Raw genomic sequence first — 16,382 nt, 5'->3', positions numbered from 1 at the left:
TGTTTCACAATCAGTTCTGATATGTTACACCTAACTAAAGAAATAACGTATTTCCATCTCGCCGTATACATATAAGCTTAAATCTTCGCACCGACATGACGTACAGGAATTTGAAATGTGTCTGGCGAAAATTCGGCAAAACATTGGTTAGGCAATATACAACTAGACCGACGAGGAGTTTTAGGGTTGCGGGAGGATGATAAGAACGAGGCAAAAAGATCGCGGCATGCGAATGTATCCGCGTTTCGTGAGCTCTGCTCATTTCGGTAGAGGGTGGATGAACGTGTATACACGAGGGGATTAAGCGATCGTTTTACAACGGCGAGAACTGATTCGACGCGATAAAAACGAATCGATACGAGTGACGGGTTGAAATATATTTGAGAATTATCCAACATCAGTCAATTCCTCCGTTGAGCCGTGAACTCGACCTTTTATTTAGCCGGGTTAACGGCTGCCATTTTCCCCAGCGAATTGGTTGCAAACTAGGGTAGTTTGGAGGGCGAAAGCGCGATTCGCGGTGGTAATTTACATCGGCGAATATAGCGGAAGATCCGAGGGAAGAAAACGCAGCCCGCAAGGACTTGGAACCGCCGCGATTCGGAGTTCGAGGGAATTAAACGGTCCATTTCGGCGAGAATTAATTGCCGACTCAATTCGATCCGAACTTTCAATCTGCCCGCACAGAATTCTGGGAGGATCATTTCAAGTGCCGCTACCCCAACGCCTCGTGGACGCCTCACAACGTGAAATACACAAACGCCTGCACCACCGAGGAGCGTCTCACCAAGCAGAACACCGCCTTCGAGGACCAATTGCAGTTCGTTTCCGACGCGGTGATGGCTTTTGCCTGGGCCTTCCGGTGAGCCAATAAACAACATGTGCATTCCGGACGTGGAGGCACTTGCGTACACATGGTGCAAACTAAATCGAGCCGATAAGTGCGGGGAGTAATAAAATTGTTTCTCCGCACAATTAAGGTCGTGCTGTGATCCTACCTTTACCGACCGAGTAAACTCACACTTTTTCTTGCTATATTAAATAAAGGAAGCGAACGGAAAGGGTTCAAATTTCGTCCAACGGAATTCATCCCGGGAATCGTAAAAAAAAATGTGTGGCTGTTTGAAATGTGTTACCATATTTCCCGCATTTCGGGGGCCAACTGACCATGAGAGCATTCTTTTACTTACGGAATTATTATGAAAACAGTCTTTTAAACCCTTTAAGTTCGTTTGTTTATTTGATATGTAGGAAGAAAAAGGGTGAGTTTGCTCGGTCGGTAACGGCGAGAGTACTCCGTGACCTTAATTACCCGGAGTGCACGCGTATTCGTGCAACGCGTCCGATTCAAAGTTTGACAATGAGTGCAACCCGGCAGCAGAGGGAGAACTCGGCGTGTCTGACAATTCATCCCCTTTGCAGCGACATGCACGAGGATCTCTGCCAAGGGAAGTCTGGACTGTGTGACGCGATGAAACCCACCAAAGGAACGGAGCTGCTCAGATACTTGAGGAAAGTTAACTTCACAGGTGAGCTGCACGATGCAGGTTTGGTAATATCCGCAGCTTGTTCTATGCTGGACTCCGAATTTGCTTTATGCCGTCGAGTCTGGAGTCACGGTTGCAGTTTAATTGCGATAACTCGGTTGCGGAAAGGATGCGGCTCAGAGTGTGGAGCGGGGTGCAATTTGCATTACTTCATTTCACCGCATGGCCATACGTGTTTCACGCTCTTTGCACCAGAATGAATACTGTTCAAATTTAACTCCAGCTCGTGACGCGTTACAGCGACGTAATTATAGCACCCGACGTTTTAATACCGATTTAATTGCCGGTCGAGTGCAGATGCACCCGTTTACCACGTACGACCAGCGGTGTTTAATATATATCTATCTATTAACGTTGCCGATGATTTCACTCAGCAATGCAATGGTCTGCAACAATTCATCTCGATCCATTCAGCTGGAAAATTGTTAGATCTCTGTATGAACCTGATCGACGTCTCAATCAGTCGTCGATTATCATGACAAGATTTATGTAGTTTTTACTACCTACTGATCTGTATTCGAAAGTCAACGACTTCGGATGGACGTTTGAACTGATGATAATTTTTTGGACCGATATAATATAATAATTGGAAAAGCCATCCCCGAGTTTTTTGTGACAATAAAAATCTCTCCGGCCAAAATTGTTAATTCTTACATATTTACCGACGACGAAGCTCTAGGACTCGTTTATTCAGAATATTCGATTTTCCCAGCTTATTTCTTGTAGCCGAAAGAAAGAAATTCTAACCGATTGACCTGCCCGCAGGTTTAAGCGGGGATGAATTCCGGTTCGACAAAAATGGGGACGGACCGGCCAGATATAACATAATTCACTTCAAACAAGCCTCCCCGGGAAAATACAAGTGGGTCAGAGTCGGCGAGTACATGGAGGGCGAACTCCGGCTGAACATGTCCGGTAAGCCGCGTGGAAAATAGTTGTCGCAAAAAAATAACGATAAAGTAAAAAACACGAGCTCGGTAATTAACACCGCCTGCATTCGCGCGTTTAATTTAACCGATGTGCACCCAGAAATACAATTTCGACTTGGACACCCCCTGCCACCGGAAAGCGTCTGCTCCCTGCCATGCGAGGTTGGCCAGGCCAAGAAATACGTCGAGGGTGAAAGCTGCTGCTGGCATTGTTTCAACTGCACGCAGTACCAGGTCAGTCGCTCTCTCCTTGATCCACGTTCTCCCAGCTTTTCTCGCGTTTCCACGCACACTGAGCGGAAAATTACATCCAAACAGGTCAGACATCCCCTCGACGAAACCCAGTGCATCCCCTGCCCGAAGGGCACCGTTCCAGATGAAACGCACTCGACCTGTCGCGACATCCCCGAGGAATTCTTGCGCCCCGAAAGCGGATGGGCGATAGGCGCCATGTCCTTCTCGGCTACTGGTATTTTGGTGAGTCATGCAGGCGCTGGATTCGACCCAGCTGAATTAAAGGGGTGGAGGAGGAGGATGAGGGAGAAAAAGCTTCGCCTCTCTGTTTTCAGGTGACCCTCTTCGTCGGCGGGGTGTTTCTCAGGCACAACGACACCCCCGTCGTCAAGGCGTCGGGGCGAGAGCTGTCCTACGTGCTACTGACGGGAATCCTGCTCTGTTACCTGGTGACCTTCGCCCTTGTTTTGCGGCCAAACGACATCGTTTGCGGGATCCAGAGGTATTTTTTCCGAATTACAAGGTTTACCGTCATTGAGCTTGGTGGGAAAATGAAAACCGGAATGAAAGGGGCGGGACATGGGAAAGGGCGAGGGGGAAGAAACGGACCCACGCGGTTCAATTGCCGTCAGCAAACGGCGGGTGTGAGTAAGAGCCGTAATAACGGGGTGCGGGAAGGCTGTAGGTGATTGTTAGCAATAAAGGGCGATAAATAGAGAGTTAGACGTGAACGGAGAGGGCGAAACTATAGGCATAAATGCACGTTTACGTCTAATTAGGGAGGCTGATGTTTTACGAATCCACGCCGATAAAGCGTATTGGGGACACAGCTAAGGGAGGGAGGGAGGGAGGAGGAACGCGCCTTTATCACCGGGTGTAAAACTTGCAGTATTTGTTGCCACCCCCGCACCGTTCATAAAATAATAAAATTCCGGTACACCCCTACACAGCCATTACGCCCGCCTGTCGACCCGCCAACCACCCCTAGCAAAATTACTCCGTCCCTTTGATTACCCCGCTCTGACATAAAATCTACTGCACATATATATAGGTGTAATGTACATACATACTGACATGTGACACATGCGTTAATAAAATCGTCGCAGCTGTATCGAATGCATTTAGTGGTAAAAGAATCTTTTTTTTTTCTAACCATTTATAGGAGCAACGCTCCCCCGGATTTTAGCCCCAATCTCGTGTGACAATTTGTGCTCTTCGATTTCTGCTCGGCTTGTTACGAAATAGTACATTATGTAACAAGGGAATAAAGTCAACTTTCATTCCTGTGTTACATATAGGACTTTATTTCCGACTCAACTCTGGCCACATTTATTGACCCAAAAAGTGGGAATCACTCACCCACAAAAGCTGAATGTTCTATGTCGACCGCAGCGCGAGTGGGTGGTGCTCTTTTTGGGCAGTTGTGTTTACTGTTTTCGTTTTGCTTATTGGGGTCCAATTGACCCCAACACTGCATTGGGGTCCAGTTAACCCCTATAGCGATTTTAACGTACTTGAAGTAAGCGGGCTAGAATCATGGTTGTGCAAGTAAAATATGAATGATGAGGAAATTTTGGGGTCTCAGAGACCCCATGTACGTATTGCATATTTTTTTTAAACTTTTTTTGTTCAAGAATTTCTCTCACATCTGGTCATCTTTATCATTCTATCATATTTTCATTTTGCGGTAAAACCGAGATTAGCAAATAAGGGAAAAAAGTTAAGCGGGAAAAATATGCTACTTTCGTCCCGCTTTTCAGATCAAAAAAGTTTACTTTATGCTTGAGTCGGGAGGTTGGTCTTTATTTCAAAAGTGAAATAAGGTTTAATGTTGGGATCTTAATTTTTTTTTTTGTACATTCTTTCAACAGTCCTAAGTGGCCTTTGTATTCTGAATAAAATTAAGCCTTATACCTACAGCTTGGGGTTGTAAGGCTATAATTGCGTTGAATGAAAGTTGAAAGAAAGGCTTGGATGCTTTCGTTTTGTCGTAATTGAAACATTTAATTCGCGGAAAAATTGCCGACTTCTCCTGAATTCACCTGCCTCGAGAGGGAGAGAGAAGGTGAGAGAGAGAGAGAGAGAGAGAGAGAGAGAGAGAGAGAGAGAGTTTTACGGAGTTCCAACTGTCGTAATATACGATCTAATATATCGATTTAAAATATCGACTGTATTTCTCAACGCGAAATTTCCGAGTACATATTCAGACACCACATAAGCATTCCATAATCTTCTTTCCACGATATTAATTCTCGACTTATTACAAACCCTGCGATCATCTAATGCCTCGGTTCCCTGGATTTCGCAGGTTTGGGGCCGGTTTTTGTTTCACGGTAGTCTACGCAGCTCTGCTCACGAAGACAAATCGCATATCGAGGATATTCGACGCCAGCAAGAAGACCGCCAAACGACCCTCCTTCATCTCACCGAAGTCGCAGCTCATCATTTGCTCCGGGCTCATGAGCGTCCAGGTCCTCGTGAATGGTATCTGGATGATAATCGACCCCGCGAGAGCCATGCACCACTATCCAACCAGGGAGGACAACCTCTTGGTTTGCAGCAGCTACATAGACGCGAGCTACATGATCGCCTTCACCTATCCTATCATCCTGATCGTGGTCTGTACAGTTTACGCCGTTCTCACGCGAAAAATACCGGCGTCCTTCAACGAGAGCAAACACATCGGTGAGAGCTGCTCGATCTTATATCCAACGAGGGCAGAATCTGAATCGCCATTTTTCTTTCTCTCTACCTCCAGGCTTCACAATGTACACAACCTGCGTCATTTGGCTCGCCTTTGTTCCTCTCTACTTTGGTACCGGAAACCACGTCGCCCTCCGGATTACCTCGATGTCGGTCACCATAAGTCTCTCAGCCTCGGTGACGATAGCTTGCCTCTTCAGCCCCAAGGTTAGACGGTAGTCTTAAGTATTTTTCACCCTTCAGGCTTGGTCTACGAGGTACATTTAGGTTTTAAGCCAGCGATCAATCCTTCGCCTTTAAAACGTTTCCCCTCCATTCAGCTCTACATCATCCTCATTCGGCCGGACAGGAACGTGCGGCAAAGCATGATGCCAGCCAGGTACAGCACGACCAAAAACTCAGCCGTAACCGGGACCAACGCATCCAGCATGATGGCTGCAGTCACTTTGACGGCCGCCACTTGCGATCAAAATAAGGCCGTCAAGAGGCACGTGACGACGACCATCGATTGCTCGACGCAAAGCGAATGTAACGTATCGTCTCCAATTCTTTATCATATAAATGTTGTAATTTTTAGGCTAATTACGCCGAGTCCATGTATGTTAAAGAGGACAATATGGCGTCGAAAGAGAAGATCAGCTGATCGTCAAATATGCCTTTCACGCCAATGCCAAGCCACGAAAAAGTTCGTGCAAACTGATTATAAGACCTTGTTTTATCGTGTGGGTAGAAAAATAAAAATACGATTCAGTTTTGTAATTAAATATAACCTATTCTAGGTTATATTGATGAAGAAGAATTTTCGTATACGTGTATGAAGGTTAGCAATTATGTACCCTGATTCTGGGTGATTATAATTACTTGCAGGTTGAAAAGGGTCTTACATACTTTTCAGATAAATTTTTTTACCATTTTAAATCCGTAATTGGAACCCAAGCAGACTCTGATCCTCGGGAAAAATATCAGCTACCTTTACTCAAACGTACAGGAGTTGGCTTGTTTCAGAATCGCGCTCTGTAATTGTGAAAGTGATTAATATCTGTGACGTATAATGCCTACACAGACACATATTCGTATCACTCGCTTCTCAGAGGGATTTATACATCGCTTTACTCATCGCGCAAAACGCACGAGGCGCGAGCGATATGCAAATGGATCATGGATCTTCTCGCGGAGCTCTGGTTTCTGAGAAATGGGCGGGATGGAAATGTTTAATTAGAATCTACGCCTTTCAACTTTTTTCATCCCTGTTTTCACCCCGCGCTGAACATATATATATATATATATATATTAGCGACTTCGTAATACCTACCTCTTGAGCTTTTGCGAGCCTGAAGTGCAGACAGCGCTGGAGGCACTTAATACTGCCGTTAGTTAATTTTTGTTTTTCATTTTCTTTTCCACTCGTAATATTCTCCTTCTCCACTCCTCTTCTCGCTTTCTTTACCACTCGACTTTCGACGTGCAAGACTCTTCAGCGACGAATCTCTGCCATTGGATATACAAGTTTTGCAAAACCGCGATAAAATTCTTGAGCTTTATTTTCGGCAACCTTTTTCGCACTGCCGCGCATGCGTGTATCCTTAATATTATCCGTTTTCCGGCACAGGTTACGAGATGGAGGTGAGAGAGGATCGCATAAACGGCAAAGTTCAACCGAGCTTCGTATCTCGTTCTACTCAGACCGAATCATCACCGTCATCAATGGACCAGGAATTCGCAAGCACAACGAGCAGCGGCGCAGCCGCGGCCAAGGAACTAATTTGCGCCATAACCCCGAAGGAAATTATCGGCAAAGATCAGTCGCGAACGGCGACGATTAGGCAGATCCAGAACAACGTCAGGATAGGAAACGGACCCGTCAGCCAAAAGGACGGCCCGTTATAGCAGGCAACGACGATTATTACGAGGTCGGCGACCGCCGCGGTTCTCCAGGTCGACATGAAGCCCATATCGAAGACGCCGGTGGTCGTATAGCTCAATAATTTAATTAAACAAATTGAATAATTACTCAATAAATTGATCAACGTTTATATTCTAATATGTACCATAATATTTCCCGACGTATTGCTTAACGTTATACTCTGCATAACTTCCTGCAGCACAGTCCAAGCAAGAATCATAAACTTTGACGCGCAGGAAGATATCAATAGTCTCTGTTATTCTAGATAATAATACATATATTTGGCGAATCCAGGATCACGCAATGAGAATATAATTTTATTTCCTCATGCATTATATGTTAAAGCCGTCATAGGTAATTCGAAAAGATGAATATTTGCGATTCGGAGCGGGAAACAGGGAAAGCAATTCATCGTCTTCTACGTTAATTATTACAGTGTGAGATATAGTTAAAAAAAAGTGTATAATCTGTAATTGGTCTAATTTTTACAGTAAAAAATCGATCGAAATTTTACTGCAGAGATAAAAAAAATCAATGAGAGAAAAGAAAAGAGTAGATCGAGCGCGAGTAAATGGATATTAAATAAATAATGCAATGTTGTGTAAGAGCGATTCCTTCGATTCCGGAGTGTGAATGAAACGTTGCAGTCTTCGAACTTTGTATAATGTAGGCGCGGAGTTTAGGATCAATAGGATAATCGGACGAGTCTCGTGTCGTGCAGGTCCTGTACCTTAAGTACTAATATTACACATACCTATACGTATAACATATACATGAATAAAAATGTTGTCAGGATAATCTATAGTTATAAAAATGAAAGAAACATTATCGAATGCATGATAAAAGAAAGTAAAGTATAAATTATATGAACTGTTGAATATAATCTAATTATTTGTTTTATAGCTACGATAATATACTATATAAATATTAATATATATAATGAAAATTCAAATTTTATATATTTCAATTGTATATAATAATAGGTATATGAAAACGTGCACAGATTATATTAGTGTTACGCTCAAGGTATATTATATCAATGTTGTGTGTAATTTATTGTACATAAGATGCGTATATTTAATATTTATAATATAACAATTAATATATATACGCGTGAACAAAAAATACGTAGCAAACACGGCCAAAGTACATAAGCATACATATATATATATAACGTTATATGATAATGTTATTAGATATGACATTACCTATTCATTTTTGTATGTTATTAAATATGTAACGATATAGTACATGTATATGTATATATGATATATTGTTATACGTAGGATTCCAATGGAGATGAAAGAAAACGAGGAATAAAAGTATTTATGAGATGATTGCACGCGTCGCAATCGGTTTTTTACGTAAAAGTTGATATATTGCGTTACGGTAGTGTAATTTGTATGTACATACATATACGTAATAGTTGTAATACAGAAATTTCCGTGTACATTTTCACCTTTAAACGCGTGTCTTTGTTAAGTTCTAAAAACTTAATCCTTCGACATATTTATCGTGCTTTGTGTCAGGTTCTAAAGAATTCATGAAAACTGGGCAATTTGAATTCACATCTTTTATTATTTTTCTTTTCTTACTGTCTCGCAAAAAAAAAAAAAGAAAAAAAAAATACAAAGATAAAATTGAAAGCAAATTTGAGACACAGATAAATAAAAGGATACATTCACTTGGTTGATTATAGCGGAAAGTGTGAAAACTCGTTGGTAATAAATATGCACTACTTATATACTGTACTATAATATTACAGATATAAGATATAGATATTATATAGGAATAAAATTAATCCGGTTAAACTTACGACAATTCTATTATTACTTTCACTCATTTATATGATAATATTTCTGCAGACTATAGGAATTGCAATTGGTAGCCGTATTTAACTATACGAGAGGTATCGTTAATTAACATTGTTCGAGAGCTCGGAAAAGTGAACGATCGTAAGAATTGTGCAGTTGAAAATAATTTATAGAGTTTCTTTATTTTAAGTTTGAGAAAAACAAATATTTTTATTCATATATCATCATTCTAACTAAAGCGGATTTATTAACGATTATTAACGTATTAATTGTATCAGCAATGGAAATCAGTTGACTATTCAACTAGTTGACATATTGGCCCCAGCTTTAATTCCGGTAAAACCACGAATGTTATTGAATTAATAACACTTGAATTCTACGCCGTTCTTGTAAATTCATATTCAGCTCTCGATATAATTTCTATACAAATATATTTATAATAAAGCATAGATATTAAAGATTAATAATTATATAATATATACGTATTACACGTAGAGGGTATAAATAGTTTTATAAAAAAATATTACCGGTAAAAATAATATTCATAATAATAATAATAATAATAATAATAATAATAATAATAATAATATTAAACAAACAATGTATATATATGCATATAACACAGTATCGGTAATGTATATATAATATACGGCTGTTGTAATAATTATGCATTGTTATATATTCAAGATATATTATTCTACACACGACATAAACAGTATAATTTATGTTATATTATACGTATAATATGTAATTTTACCCATAAGTCACAAAACCGAGCTCCGATGCCCGAGGTTAAGAAAATCTGTTCTCATCACAATTCAAATATCGTAGCTAGATCTGATTATTATTGCATGTTATTTTTATTATTATTCGTATTCTATAACATGTTAGAAAAACAATGCCGACGAATAATTGCAGTGTTCGGATGCTCTTTGATTGATATTGTACGAATAATAGTGAGAAGTAAAAGCGAAAAAAAAAAAAAAAAAAAAAGAAAAGAAAAGAGAAAAAAATTACGAGAAATATATGGAGATTAGAAACGAATTTAGAGATCAGAGGTCTCTTCGGCAGGCTCTGAGCATAGATGAGCCCGATGCCCCCAGCCTGATGACACTAGTCGTGTTAATGAAACATAACTTAATTAATCACGAAGACACCTCTCAGATTTTAGATTCTTCAATCTTGTCACTGGCACACACTCTTTAATTAGTGACCTGGAAATTGAAAGAAAAAAACCACGTATACACAGCGTTATATAGTAAAATAAGAATAGGCGTCCAGTATTTCAATGATATAATTAATTACCCAGCATCATTTGATTTAAGATCCACATGCTGCATAATACTTGTATGTATACAGGGTGACCCAGAACCATCTTCCCACAGGCTATCAATGCATCCCTCGTGAATATCTATAGCCTGTGGGAAGATGATAATCTTCGGTCACCTTGTGCATATACTTGATATAATACAATATAGATATAAATATATGGATACAATCCTGTTATTTTTATTCAGGCAAATCGCCGTATTGTGTATATTATTATATAAGTTGTACAGTTGATCGTTTTTAACGGGGCGTGTAATGTAATTTAATCGTGTAATTATAATAATAAAAGATACAGGATAATTTTTGATGATGAATAAAAGTAATAATAATAATAATAATAATAATAATAATAATAATAATAATAGTAATAATAACAGAATTTTGAATAATAATTCAATCACATGTAAATAATATAATCGGCAATCATGCGTTCGCGTATATTTAGTATAAAATACATATGAATGATATCTACGTACATATATTTAACGATATTGAAATATCGTATTGTAATTGAAATAATATTTATTATAGAAAATATTAATATAATATAGATGTTAAGCGGTAAACAGAGGAGGATAAAGGTGGATATGAAAAGATCGTAGGATGCAATGCAAAAACAATGTGAAAAACCCTGTGAGCGAAGGCTTTCTTGCGGTTTATAGATATTATTTTAAATATATATATATATATATATATACATATATATATATATATATACGTGAAATGCTATTAATTATACATACGTCATTCGGTTATGCATATTAAACAATGAAAATAATAAAATAAAAAATGATAATTTAAGAGAGAAAAAATAAAATAAAATAAAAAAAAAAAAAGCTCGAGAAATTCGAAATATATATATAATATATCCAATATCTCTAACACATCGTCTAAAAATTGTGCGGGAATGATTAACCCCAAGCAATTTCCTAAATAAACTATACTACGACACACCAAATCGGAGGGATGATTATAGAAAAAAAGATAAACTTTGTTTCGTATAAATCAGTTTTATTCCACACAACATTACAACGGTATTCAGACTGACTAACAATTTTATCACCTATTACGTGTGTTTATTAGTTTTTATTTATTTTTTTTTTTTTTACTAATCTTTTTTCCCCTTCTTTTTTTCTACGATACTAGAATTACTACGAAGACGTGATCACATTTCTTACCACTGGAAAATAATCTGAATATGACGGTTTCTCATATTCATTTGAAATTTCAACAATCGGCAGTGACGTCGGCTGTTCATTACGCGTGGATTTGAAAAAAAATCTCAAAATTTTGCCGTTTAGAAAAACACGTTTAATATCGACGTGTATTATAACGATCTAATTTCATTTTTACAACTTTGTTAAAAATTTAAATCAAAGTTTAAAATAATTGCAACAAGTTTGCTTGTCGGAGGTAGAAAGTATAATAGATAATGTGTGAGTGAATGAGTGAAATCAAAGAAAGAAGATTCATATTGGTATCAGGTGAAACGGACATGTTTTCTAAAAGTTCTTCAACATCATTCGCAAGCAAAAGAAGCAGGCCTTAGTTCGTAGAAAATAATGATTAATCAACGCTAATATTAAGAAATAAATACAGTAAATATATTCACCAACAGTACAGGCCATAAAGAAAAGAATCTAGCCGAAGCTTTCACAGTTTCGATCATGATTGCCGACGTCATCGTCGAAAATCAAAATCAGTTGATTGAAAAAAAAAAAAAAAAACAAACAAAAAAAAAACATGTATAATATAAATATATATATAAAATAAAAATAAAAAATAAATATTAAACCAATCAGCAATATTAAATAGACGAAATCATTTGGATTGTTCGAATTTGGTTCAGTCAATCTCTCTGGAAACCGAACACAAAAATGGTATACGTATACAAGCATTGCAAAGAAATAGCACATATCCGCGCTGTTCAACATTGCCGAAGTGTGTAAATTCTTCTCGTTATTCATATTTTCACACAAGTATAAATACATTATTATTATTATTATTGTTGCTGTTTGTTTTTCTTTTCTTTTTTTTTTTTGTTTGTTTTTTTTTCAGTTAAGGTCAAAATAAAAAGACAACCGATTAACGTACGTTCGCGAAAAGCAAAGTGAAAGAAGTGCCTACGTATAGTGAAAGAAATATATATAAAGAAATTGTGTAAGCATACGTACATACATACATATATATATATATATGCATATATATATATGCATATACATAAACCCTAAATTATTTCGCTATATAATTAGTACGATTATTTCTTTATTATCGTTATTTCTTTTCATTCATCGTATATGGATGAACCCCTTGTCGCGAAAACAAAAACAATTGAATTCGAACCAATTCCAAGACAAGGCAACACAACTGCATTTACATATTCATTTTATTAAAATTTCAGCATGCACTGTGTTATCTTTATAGACAGATGTTTTATTGCATACTAAAAGGTACATGTTTTTATATTTTTTTTTCTTCATATTTTCATTCATTCGGTAACTAACAAAACGATTTATCAGTATATGGAAATAGTATATATTGTTGTAATTTAATAATTATTTTTATGCAGCATTTGGTATTAATGATGTAAATGTGTCGCGAAGGATTACATTTCGAGATAGAAATTCTTTGATCGATACCGAACTGTTTCGTTTGATTTTTTTTTTATTGTTTTTTTTTTTCTTTTCTTTTTTTTTGTAATACATATCCTCCCGAATTAGCATCCTCTTGTAACTGGCTCTTGTCTATAAAACTAAAATCGAAAGAAATCAGTGGATTTTAATATCAGTCTGATATACACCATGACTTTTATAATAGATATTATTATATTACTTTGCTATATGATTAGGTATTTTCAGAAATCTTCCTATTTATAAATATACTTTGTTTACCTCCTTTCGCAATGCTTAACGTATGGCTGATAATTCGATCTTGAAAAACAGCGCGGGATAGAAACCGAAATAAGTAAAACTGATTAGCATATTTTATATGAAAAATTTTGGCAACATCTTCCCCTCAGTTTTGCTTATATTCATTTCTACATTTTCTTCACCAGGTTTTTGCATACATCGCGTAATTGATTAAAATTATCTCGTTGAACGTCTTGAATTAAATATTTATGTATCGTTAATTAGCACCATTCGAATATATTCTTAGATAGTTAAAAGACAAAAAAAAAAAAAAAAAAAAAATGGTTTTCGACGAAACGTTAATGGTATCACTGATCGACAAGATGTTGAAGAATAATCTTGTGCTTTTATAGTCTATAACTTTCTAAAACGTCGCGGGGTAAAACAAGTGAGAGTAACAAATGTACTTTATAAGTCTGGATAACTAGCAATAACAAAACTTGAAGATAATATCAATTGTTTAAAACTTTCCTTCCAATTCACGACTGCAAAGAAACTTACTAAAGCTACAGTTTTCTTCCGTATTTTCAACTTTCTCTTTCACTCCTTCGTTTAACAACGTCTTTTTTTAGTATAAATATAATAACATGGCTCATAGTGATTCCATATTTATATATATTATATTAGTCGTGCTTTTTCTTTAACTTGTGAAATAGTGACTACGGTTTAATAATGAAAATTCTGAACCAGCAGTTTATTTTATATATTTAATAATATATACAACTTACGTCTCTCAAACATCGACGTGCAAAATCCGAGCCAACATAATAATTGGCATCGTAAAATACGATTATACGCTCTATTATACTCTTAAAGATCCCTGATTTCAATATTTTCATCACACTTAAAACAACGTAATAATACAGATCCCTCGGTCATTCTACTTCAGAACTTATTCGACTATTTAAAATTACTCAGGGTGGCCGCTTGATTGTTTGTTTATTTTTGTTTTTGTTTTTTTTTTTTTTGTTTTTTTTTTTTCAAAAATGATTTTTTCTCTTTTCCGCAGTATTGCGCAAAGAGTAGACATCGTTTGAAAAGTGCAAGTTATTGACTGTCAAGGAGATCATAAGGCAACAACTTTCCAAAAAATCCAGAGCTGTTAAGTCACGATTTCAATGAAAACAAGCAACCACAAATTAAATCATGTTTGCTGATCACAGCAAAACGAGGTATGTGGAAATGGTTACAAATCACAGCCAACTTATTTTTATATTTTCAATTTGTATACGCGGAGTTGAAATAATCCCAAGACTTGGAAATAGTTCACTGATAAAAGTTCTCGATTCTCCCAGAGAAGTGGCCACCCTGAATTCACTTCATCATACGCACACGAATATTCGTTAGTTTGAGTCAATAGAAACTTACATGTATGACATTTTTTTCTTCCTAAAAATATCGAGAGTATCACCGATTCATGGACAAGAAGTAGGCCTCAAGAGATCTGCACTTATCCGTTTGTTACTTACTTTAAGTCTTCCAGAACTTACCAGTGCCTCGAATACCTTTCGCCTTTTGTTGTTTCTTTTTAGCATCTGGTGGAACAGGCAGAGCTTCTCGGCCCGTTTCGCTTCCTCCGGCTCCGGATCCAACTCCGCCACCAGCGACATCTGCCTCCTGGACACCTCCGCCTCCTGCCTGAGCTGAGATTAATTTTTTAACGTTTGCGATCTGTAAAAGAAAGAGTTTTTATCACAATTAAAAACTCAGAAAAACGAGACTTGTGAAATAACTGAATAAAAGTGCGAGCCTAAGAATTCCAAATACGTAAACAGTTTTGGCTTATAAAATTATTCCAATTGACTCACATCCTGCTGTATTTTTTCTTTGTGTTGAGTTGCCTTTTGTTTTTCACTGTTGGCCCTCAGCACCTGCTGCTCAATGCAGGCCAGTACCGCGTCGCAGGCCTCTCCCCAAGCAGCCAAGGTCTCTGCGACGGCGCCGGTATCGCCGGGTCTGACGTCCCGACCTAATCCAGCATAGTCAACTTCTAGCTGTGAGTTCTTCTGGTCCAATTTACCATGGATAATGTCGGCATAAACAGCCTCTATTATCAGATCCTCCAAGTCTCTGACGTTCTTGACGTCAAGCTCTTCCAGCAGAACGGAGTAAGGTATGCACTTTGATTTGGTTGCTAGCGTGACTATCGTCAAATGCTGGAGTTTCTTTTTTTGAACGGGTGTGAGGTCGAACAGTTTATCTTTGTTTTCTAAGTACTGCTTGTATGTGCCATAGGCGAATAGATTCAACGTGTTCCAGTACTCGGCGAACGGTCCGTTCTCCAATTCTTTTATGTTCGGCATATCCAGCAGCTCCCCAAAGACATTTACTCCAGGTGCTTCAACGGCCTGCTTTATCAGCTCCACCGCTGCTGCGCCTTTAGCAGTTTTAGCCAGGAGGACAAACTGCTCCAGGGGGTTGTTGGCGGTTGTTTTTTCAGTTGCGGTCGCACCCGTCATCGCTAATCTGGAAGCAAGGAATCTTCGGTTAATTTCAGGTAATTAATAGTATAGGGTAAAAGCGAAAGTCATAGCGTGAGAAATCTTGAAAATTTAGATTCAAGTAAGCAATCAGTGAGGTTAGAATTACCCGACTAACTACGCTAACCTCGAATTCGGCTGCCCGGAGAACGCCAAGCCTTACGATGAACAGAAGTTATCGTATAAAATAACCAATATCACTTATGCTATTCTATGCTATCCTATGCTAGCCAATTTCCTGGAATTTCACCGCTTATCAACTCGTTTCTCGCCTATAAAAACGATTTTATGCGCACGTATCCGCTTTACCCCTTTGACGGATTTACATTTGTCATTTGAAACACAACCACCAAGCACAAAACCGTTGACTAGCAATAAAGGCGAAAATAATTCATGTCGGCACGTATTCTGCAGTTCCGACATGACTAACTGACATACCGACAGAAATACTACATTTTCTACGCGCGTGAATTATTACCACACACGCCGCAGCGAATTATTCGTTAATAATAATGGGGACATTAGTCATTCCTA

The 16,382-nt window shown here is 38.0% G+C and overlaps 2 protein-coding genes across 8 annotated transcripts in view; one reads left to right on the top strand and one right to left on the bottom strand.

Moving 5' to 3' along the window:
• Nucleotides 1-7,470, top strand: part of LOC124406048 (metabotropic glutamate receptor 2-like) — a 63,670-nt gene extending 56,200 nt beyond the window's left edge. Inside the window, exons 6-15 of the mRNA XM_046881383.1 lie at nucleotides 688-862; nucleotides 1,423-1,529; nucleotides 2,313-2,462; nucleotides 2,577-2,710; nucleotides 2,795-2,953; nucleotides 3,046-3,212; nucleotides 5,019-5,395; nucleotides 5,469-5,620; nucleotides 5,734-5,941; nucleotides 7,023-7,470. Coding sequence (XP_046737339.1) covers nucleotides 688-862; nucleotides 1,423-1,529; nucleotides 2,313-2,462; nucleotides 2,577-2,710; nucleotides 2,795-2,953; nucleotides 3,046-3,212; nucleotides 5,019-5,395; nucleotides 5,469-5,620; nucleotides 5,734-5,941; nucleotides 7,023-7,300 — 1,907 coding nt within the window. The 3' untranslated portion in view covers nucleotides 7,301-7,470. The remainder of the gene's footprint in view (nucleotides 1-687; nucleotides 863-1,422; nucleotides 1,530-2,312; nucleotides 2,463-2,576; nucleotides 2,711-2,794; nucleotides 2,954-3,045; nucleotides 3,213-5,018; nucleotides 5,396-5,468; nucleotides 5,621-5,733; nucleotides 5,942-7,022) is intronic.
• Nucleotides 7,471-10,135: 2,665 nt separating this feature from the next.
• Nucleotides 10,136-16,262, bottom strand: LOC124406057 (COP9 signalosome complex subunit 7b). 7 transcript variants are annotated; one of them, XM_046881397.1, is made up of 4 exons: nucleotides 16,158-16,262; nucleotides 15,177-15,834; nucleotides 14,859-15,039; nucleotides 10,136-10,344 (listed from the first exon to the last, which is right to left on the bottom strand). In XM_046881397.1, the coding sequence occupies exons 1-4, from the start codon at nucleotides 16,181-16,183 to the stop codon at nucleotides 10,337-10,339; spliced, it is 873 nt and encodes a 290-aa protein (XP_046737353.1). In that variant the 5' UTR covers nucleotides 16,184-16,262; the 3' UTR covers nucleotides 10,136-10,336. The 7 variants fall into 7 exon arrangements, with proteins under 7 accessions (XP_046737353.1, XP_046737355.1, XP_046737352.1 ...); XM_046881399.1 differs by having other exon boundaries at nucleotides 14,874-15,039; XM_046881396.1 differs by lacking the exon at nucleotides 10,136-10,344 and adding an exon at nucleotides 12,939-13,211.
• Nucleotides 16,263-16,382: the final 120 nt, after the last annotated feature.

The sequence above is a fragment of the Diprion similis genome, chromosome 4, assembly GCF_021155765.1.
Source record: "Diprion similis isolate iyDipSimi1 chromosome 4, iyDipSimi1.1, whole genome shotgun sequence".
Lineage (NCBI taxonomy): Eukaryota > Metazoa > Arthropoda > Insecta > Hymenoptera > Diprionidae > Diprion > Diprion similis.
Note: the sequence above shows the minus strand (reverse complement) of the source record. Positions and strands in the feature narration are given on the sequence as shown.